Source organism: Amyelois transitella, chromosome 4, assembly GCF_032362555.1.
Source record: "Amyelois transitella isolate CPQ chromosome 4, ilAmyTran1.1, whole genome shotgun sequence".
Lineage (NCBI taxonomy): Eukaryota > Metazoa > Arthropoda > Insecta > Lepidoptera > Pyralidae > Amyelois > Amyelois transitella.
The window spans coordinates 3,792,737-3,801,763 of record NC_083507.1 but is presented as its reverse complement, the minus strand read 5'-3'; the positions used below and the strand labels follow the sequence as shown (position 1 = coordinate 3,801,763).

General features: G+C 35.6%; 1 protein-coding gene across 1 annotated transcript in view; it reads left to right on the top strand.

The window, feature by feature from the left end:
* The first annotated feature begins 3,256 nt into the window (after nt 1-3,256).
* The window catches only part of LOC106129439 (GTPase-activating Rap/Ran-GAP domain-like protein 3), a 68,418-nt gene continuing 62,647 nt past the window's right edge, over nt 3,257-9,027 (top strand). The window contains exon 1 of the mRNA XM_013327998.2: nt 3,257-3,846. Coding sequence (XP_013183452.2) covers nt 3,671-3,846 — 176 coding nt within the window. The 5' untranslated portion in view covers nt 3,257-3,670. The remainder of the gene's footprint in view (nt 3,847-9,027) is intronic.

Genomic DNA, 9,027 nt, shown 5'->3' with positions numbered 1-9,027 from the left:
TAATTCTTCATTTTTACCAACATCGTTACATATCATGCATACATTTTCCTCCTCAGAGTATTCAGAATCATCATCACAAATATTTTTTTCATTCATTGATGATTCATCAGTAGTGCTGTCTTGGAACAAATTTCTAGTTACTCTGTGTATATTTTTTTGAGATAATTTATTCTTAAACTGTATCTTATTCTTAGATTTACTTATTTGTATTTTCTTTGGTTTATTTATTTTCTTCTCTCTTTTATTCTTTTTCTCCTTCTTCTCCTCAAAAACTTCTTTCAAAGGAGTGCTAGTCAAAACTTCTGAATGTTGCTTGTTTCTACTACTTTTTCTTGGTTTTGTTAACATATTTGGAGGAGGACTTACAATATTTAAGATATGGGCAAAACTTGTAGATGGTTGTGGAGAATCTCTTCTCTGTACATCATGTTGTGATGATTGGTCCCTGTAATGTCGTTGAGGGGAGGTGGACACCTGCAGCGGCTTCTGAGCGGAAGTCGCTGTTTGGGAAGTAACTGTAGCAATTGTTTGCGAAAGTCTACTGGGATTTGCTACGTTAGTTGTGATGTCATTATTTTCATTCTGATCAAGAGGAAAAAAATATTCATCAGAAAATACAGATGGGTCCATAGGAAATATTCCAGTAGTTTTAAAGCCAGATATTCCTTTGTCTAGAGATGCTATCTTTGAGTAAGCTTTATTGAATAAGCCAGCTATTTCGTATGGAGTTATTTTAATCATAAATAAATATAAATATATACGGGACAAATTACACTGATTGAGTTAGCCTCGAAGTAAGTTCGAGACTTGTGTTACGAGATACTAACTCAACGATACTATATTTTATTATAAATACTTATATAGATAAACATCCAAGACCCAGGCCAATCGGAGAAAGTTCGTTTCTCATCATGCCCTGGCCGGGATTTGAACCCGGGACCCCCGATGTCACAGACAAGCACACTACCGCTGCGCCACAGAGGCCGTCAAAAAATCATGTTTCTAGATTTAATAATCTAAAAAACGAGTGACTTCAGTCTTATTAAAGCCCAAAATTCTATTAATACTGGTCGCTTCTGGCTTTCTTATACTAAGTTCTGGATGTCGATTCATGAATCCGTACAACCAATCTTTCCCAGCACTTTTTTTTCAGTATTAAATCTATTTTCGAGACCGTAGTTCACAGCCATATTGTAGCATATTTTTCGCAGTTGAATGCTTGTTAAACCGTAAAATATGTTAGACATATCGAGTATATGCTTAACAAGTATCTGTTTCTGTTCACTAGTGAACACAGGTTTCCTACCGAGCGTCGGAGAACGACTGTAAGAACTGTCATCAGTAATTGCTAACCTGTACCGTTTCTTCAGTGTGCTGTAAGGTATTTGATATTGTTGTGCCGCTTTATTAACCGATATTCCTTCATTTCTTATAGTGTTTATTGCAGACTCCAACGTAACCGATGTCCAACTAGCCTTTGATGTCGTCCGCTTTCTACTTCTTGGCATCTAAAAAAATAAATAAACAATATTATTACATTTGAATTTTGCCACTTGTAAGGGGTAATAAGAGCCATGGCGGGGTAATGGGAGCGAGCCTAGCTCCCAATACCCGGAGGTTGACCATCTCAAAATAACGTAAATAATCTAAAAAACTTACCTAAATAAATTTAACCTTTAATCTTATCATAAAATTGATTAAATAATGCATAATATAGATGTAAAATACGACAGAATAATTGAAGGTTAGGTACTCACTTCGTTTGACAGATTTCGCTGTTTTTTGTAACGAGATCACTCCAAACACACTTCCTCTTGCCACCGCTATGCGCGTGCTACTGAGCAGGCCGGCGGCGATCACGTGATATGACCGAACGTTCTCGAAGCCATTCCTGTCAATTTCGCGCGACTTCCACGTTCCTGTCTGTGTAAATTTTAGTGGCTCTCACTACCCGCTAGCTCCCATTCCCCCACTCTCCCCTACAATTGGCCATCTCTCCTTCTTTTCCGTGCAAGATGGCCACAACTAAAACTAAAACAATTCATGACACGAAACAAATAATTTTGAGGTACCTAATAACTTAGCATTGTTTGTATACTTTGCAACAAATACAAATATCACCATTATTTTCAGAAACTGAAACCACAGTTGTATAAAACAATTGACATCAAAATAATATTCACAGTAGTCGAAAGAAAAAACAAAGGATTTACTTACTTTTTCTTTTTTTTTTCGCCAAATCTTTTGCCATACTGTTGCTCTCACGGACGACGCGCGGCGAACTAAACGATTAACAGTGACATCTAGTCAACGAGTCCCTGAAATATTTCCATAGGCCATCTCTCCCCTATGGCCATCTACCCCGGACTTACCTAAGTAATTTTCGACAATAATCAATGTTGTGAAATAAAAAGATATGATAATTATTAAGTAATGTTTGAAATGTCGCATAATAATGTATTTATTTTTTTTAATTTTAATTGAATTTCTATTACTTCATTCTATTTTCAATAGATTTCGGTTATTTAACTTGGGACGAAATTCAAACTATGTAATTGAAACAAATTTATATAAATTTAAAAGTATTAATCAATTAAATTGTTTACTTCTATCTGCTTTAATTTCTTAATGAGACCACGAAAAGTGTAACCAACATATTTTTGTGACAAAAAATAATTAAAATTCTCCAAAGAAGACAGTTTTAAAGACGATTTTAAAATGTTCACATAATTGAAGTCTGGTAAAAAGAACGATCGACGAATCAGTAAGAAGGCACGTATTTCATTTGCAGCAGTCTCGCAGCTAACATTGCAGAAGTCTCATTGTGTACTTACGATTGCAAATGTTATTGAAGAAGAATGTTAGTGAAATGCAGTACAAACAAATGTACTCCTTTTGGAAAGGCACATAATGGGGTTTCATGGATCAAGATCCTTATAAATAATCTTAAGAAAAATATAAAAAGTTTTATTTTAATACAAGGAAATATATAGAGGGAGCCTATAAGAAATAACAGGTAAGGATTAAATAGATGAGAGAGTAACTTGCCTAGTAAAATAAATAAAAACATTTTAATAAATAGTGTTATACTCCTGGCAGTATCATGTTATTTCAATCATAGCAATTAATCGCTTAAAGTTTCCCTAGTTCTTCGCGCATATGCGCCGTGGTAGGGGTTGAACGATGTCATAAGGCTAAGGCGGGTAACGTTGCTGCCATCAGCTCGGCCGCCTCAGTTACGTAGAGACGGCCGAGCGCGATGCGTCTCGCTTCCCCGAGCAGCCCGAGCGGCGCAGCGCGAACGATACATGAACTTCATAATAACAACAAACTTGCTTTAAATATCTTGAAAATTTTACTAGGCCAATTTCCTCAAAGCTAAGTGAGTTATGTAGTCCCAGATGCCGTTGAACTGCGTTCGCGTGATGTAACCAGTTTGGCCCCATTTACTAATGCGATTGTTTCTCACCGAGTCTAACGTATCGCCAACTGTCTGGAACGTGATAGCCGGCACGTGATCATCATGAGTCAGTGTAAACTATGTAAACAACCAGGTTCTGAAGTGTGAAGGCTTGAAAGGCTTTTGATAAAACTTCGAAATAAAAGTTTTTTATGAAAGACATGTCAGATTGTTTTTAAGTGGACGGTTTAAGGGTTGTGTCACACGTCAATGGTGTGCGATGGTTCAGCGATGCTGTGCTTGGAGTCGTTGATGGCGCGGTGGCGCGAGCGCGGGGAGCGAGCGGACCGGGAGGAGCAGAGGCGGGCTCGCTCGCGCAGCCTCTGCTCCTCGGCAGCGGAAGGTAGCTTGCTGCAGCTTTTGCATAGGAGGGCTAGCAGTGCTATGTGAGTAATAATCATTTAGTAGAAAGACAAACCGATCAAGTGGCAACAGTGATCGGTCATCTACGGGCCTACCTATAAAGAATTAAATCTACAAAAAAAATATACTTGGAATTAAAAAAAGGAATTCGCAGCTTTAGACGATTGTCTTGGTTTATAACTTTAGGTATTGGTTATTTCATTTGTTTTCCGGTATGTGCTTTCCTCGTCAGTTTCCATTTCCTTTTAAAGTTCAAAAGTTCAAAGCTATCTTTTTCAGAAAGATAGCTTTGAACTTCTGTATTATTTCAAAATTGTCTTTCACATCGGATGTTTACGTAATTATAAACTATCAAATTACAGGTTTATGCAATGCATATTATCACGTCCTTATCCCTGACGGGAATCAACAGTTCCAAAAAGACTGAAAGACCACGTTCATGTGTAAAGTTGTAGTTCAGGTATCTATATAAAATGATATCAGCTTAATGTTACTAAATATGAGCTACCCAGTATTTTTGAATAAAAGTATACCGTCAGACTTCTGTGACAGGTATTTATATTTGCTACTGGATTATAGTATTTCAATGTCACGAAACCACTCCCTTGGTGCAATTTATCAGTGTTTCTTAACGCCAATTTATAAGTTCGCTATCAGCCCAAGTCACGGCGAATAAAATATTACCGCCATAACCGCTCAGATAACGTTTGGGTGCTCCAAGTTAACAAAAGTAGCTAAAAATAAAATGTTTCTTTTCCCAATAATATTTAATATTTCGCATGTAGCAAATATCACGGATTTTTTAAATTTTTTAATTTCCTATATGAAATGTGTGTACATAAAAAAATTAAATAATAATAAAAATAAAATCTGTGATTAATCAGCGTCTGTGATCAAGTGCTAAGCATCTTTTATCTAGGCATATATTTGTTTAATTTGAGTACAAACAAACAAGCTGGTTGTAAGAGCTGAAATAACAGAACTTTAACCCTCTCCCATCTAAAAGTCTCGCGATTTTAGAAGTACTATTTATACTGTCTCTTACAACATCATCACAAGGTATGGCAGAAAGCACGCTACTTATAACTCTTGAAACTATGTCCCATAATTTGCCTTTTGACCGCCACTAGCCACACGACTACCATGAGTTGTGAATAGTGATTTGCAACTATGCCGCCCTACTTTTTGTCAGTTCAAATTAGGTCACAACGGAGGGGAGATTGGCAATAAGATGCAACGATCCGAAGTTCCGGTGCCTAGTAGAAATAAAATGTGAATACGTGAGTGTTTTCTGTAATGATTTTATTTGCTTGTTTGTTTTGTAAGACTACGTGATATCATTTGATAGCCGATACGGTAACTCAATGTACTGTACGTCTTCTACAAGTTTGACGATGCGAATTTCTCGAACTTTATGACGTCAGCGTCAGCAGAACAGGCCGTTATGCAAATTAAATTTAAATTAGCAACGTAAAGCTCTTTTGCCGATATTCGTATCTGTAAATTTTAAAGTTTCGCTGCAACTAAAACCCCTAAACCAGCAATGAAATCCTTGTAGTTTCAACTTGGACTAAATTAATTAATTGGATTGGAAGATATATATTAGGCGATCTTCAAGAAAAAGGTAAATTTTCTTCCAACACTTAAAATTGTATAAGTATAAGGAAAATATAACCCTTACATAGCGTAATATTATTATAAGCTGAATGACAATATTTGGGTCAAGTTTTTGCTATGTAGTTATTGTAATGAAAGGTTTATTTTTATGGGCGAGTAATTTGATGACATGAGGGGTCTAGTCATCACTGGATTGACGTTTCTATTTTCTCGTATGTTTTTCTGAAAGATTAACCCGATTCTTTCATTCAAACGAAGTAAATCTATGGCAAAATTAAGCATCACTTAGCTTACCCTCTCCTATTGTTATATAGTTCTGGGTGCAGTTTCAGTATTAAACATCAAAACTCATGTTAACCAAGGAAAAGATGGAAGTGATACTCATACAAGTCACATTTATATTACTTACAGATAAAGCTAAGTCAGAAGACTTAAATTCTAGTAAAAAAACTTAATAAACATAATAGCTTGCCGGACGGCTGATTCCCTGATACCAACTCGTCCTAGTAATTTTGATGCATTAGTCTTTAGTGCTTCATTTAACCTTACATCATTTAAATTTGCAATTAGATGCAGTTCTTCTGTATAAAACTACACCGACAACGTTATATGACCTAGTGGTTACTAAAAATCAAAAAGAACATGCATTCTTAAAAAAAAATATGATGTACCTAATAATATTTTTTAGTCTGGTAGTCTTGGGTCTGATTTTAATTTATTACTCGTGTTTTCTGTTACATCGCCATTTGTCAGATGTCGGAAGGCCGCGCAAGCACGATTGATTTAGCATCACCGTTCATGCTCACTGCACCAAACTTTATTACCTGGGCAATTGGGCATGCCGTGATATTACGTTATGGTTATTTATAATTCCGGGATGCTAGTATAGCCACTATGCTGTTATACAATCGTATACACCTACAACTTTTAACTAAACAATTTTAAATTTAAATACGTCCCTATTCCTTACGGGGTAGACACAACCAACAGTCTTGAAAAGACACAAAAGTCACGTTCAGCTGTAATGAAATAGAGATTCAAACAGTAACAAGTTGCTAGCCCATCGCCTTAAAGAGGAATCTCAAATGTATAAGCCTTTCCCTTGATTGACTTTTACTCTGCTGCACAGGAAAAGAAGCAGCTGGCATACTATGTTTTTTCTTCACCACCAGACCAGCATAAAAAGAACCTAGAATATACCCATAAGATTAAATAAATTTAATATTTTCATACAAATAACTTTGTTAATGTAATATGGGAATGGGTCAGCCTCAGCTGTTATGTAACTTAGTTAAATCAAACCAGAAAGGAATATGAGCTAAGCTACTGATTGTTATTCTAATATCTAATCATTCGAAAACAAATCCTAATTTTATGTATAGCTATATACTAGCTTTAACCGCAGCTTCGACCGTGGGAATTTAGACAAAAGAGCAACTACAAAAGAGTACTGGTTTTTTTTTTGCAAATGCCACGGTAACTATAGTTTTTACTGGGATGAAAGTACCTTATATCCTTCTCCAGACTCTAAATTATATATAAGCAAAATTTCAGAAAGATTGATACAGTAGATAACACGTGAAGTGACAATAAACAAATTAACTTACTTTCGCATTTATAAGTAGGGATTTTCTAGCATTTCAACTAAGTAGTTGACTTCTCACAAAGACAGTTACTACAGTGGCTTTTTTCAATTCAAATAGGATGCCATCCAGGATAAGTGAACCGTACTGATTTCCTGGCATGCCAGCCGCTTGTAGATTAAACAGGATTACGGTGCGAGACAGCGACCAGTAAAACGAACCGTTTTACTCCGCTTCCTAAACAAATATCAATTTGACGCAGAATTGACCTGTTTAGTATCTTTGGGTTAGCCTTTTAGCACACAGTATTTAATAGGATATACTTATCTAGTAGCAATTGTTGTGTGCCGTATAGTTCCAGATGGGACCACTCCATTTCTTTTCCATGGATGTCTTAAAGACGGCTTAGAGAATCGACATAATTATCTATATAATTTCTATACTTCTTCTTAATCCCGTTAATTAACGCTAATGTAGGAAGAAGTAGAAAATTCTGTTTAAATAGTAAAAAACAATAATATTTATGCATTTGACATCAAATATTTCTGTAAGCTAATTATAGTTCCAAATGATGTTCAACAATTGTTTATTGTCAAAATGAATAAGAGTTGGTAATTTACAACTTTACAGCCCCGGTATTAACGTAGAACGACAAGATATAATACCGTAATCATGTAGGTGAATGTTGTTTACTAGTGAAGTTAGTATTTCCTGGGCGTAACTCTGATTGCTATCATAATGGATGTTTAGAAACACTTTCAATAGGAACGGAACAAAAACAAGCATTATATACATTTGTCTAGAAATACAATATTACGGGGAAACGTTTATGATTATCTATTACTATATATACTAGCAACTTGATCTGACTTTGCACGGTTTCCTTGTAAAATGTTAACGTCAATTGTAAGACTACATCAAAAACCATTGCGTGGTATAAGAGAATTCTATTATAAACAAACAGAGGCTTTATACTATGAACTGATTGACTTGTATTTTTCTGGACTTTAGAATAGAATCATTTTGGATTGGCTTATAAACTTGGAATTCCTCTTATGGGCGATGGGTTAGCAATTTGTCACTATTTGAATCTCAATTCCAAAGCCATATTAGATATAGCTTAACGTCTGGTCTTAAGTCTTTCAATACTGTTGGTTCTATCTACCCCGTAAAGGATATAGTTGTCACTATATGTAGTGACTGCTTTCATTATAAAATTAATGGAAAAACATAATTAAATCTTTTTGCTATATTACAAAGACCAATGCAATGCTAATTATTGTCAATTTAATCAGACTTAAGCTCGAAAATTCTTTTAAATAAGTATAATTTCCTTTCCATTCCGACTGCCCGAAGGTCTTATAAAGGGCTATTTAAGAGGAAATTAATGAATTACTTTTGAATTACTTCCCAGCGTCTAATTTGAAGTAGCGGTGAGTTCTTTAATAAATCCTTCTTGGCCGCAAAGTGATTACTTTGCGGTCGAAGACGTTGGACGTTTATCTGATGATATATCTTGTTTCCTCGGGCTTCAAACGCATTTACATATGTATGTATAATACATATACATAGTCACGTTTAAATCCCTTGTGGGGTAGACAGAGCAAAATTCTACAAAAGACTGATAGGCCACGTTCAGCTTTTTGCCTTGATGATAGAATTGAGATTCAAATTGTGACAGGTTGCTAGCCCACCGCCTTAAAGAAGAATCCAAAGTTAATAAGCCTATCTCTTAGTTGCCTTTTACGACATCCATGGGAAAGACAAGGAGTGATCCTACTCTTTTTTTTATTGGTGCCGGGAACCATACATATGTAAGTATATGTATAAAACTCTTATTAATGGGTGAAAGACAATGCACAGGCCAAATTGTTGGGTCTAAACATTTGAAATTTGGCATGTAAGATCTCTATATGGTCTAGAAGTGCATTAAGAGAGGATTTCCCAAAATTCCCACGGGAACAAAAATAAACCTTTTACGGAGCCGCGGACACCCTCATAAAT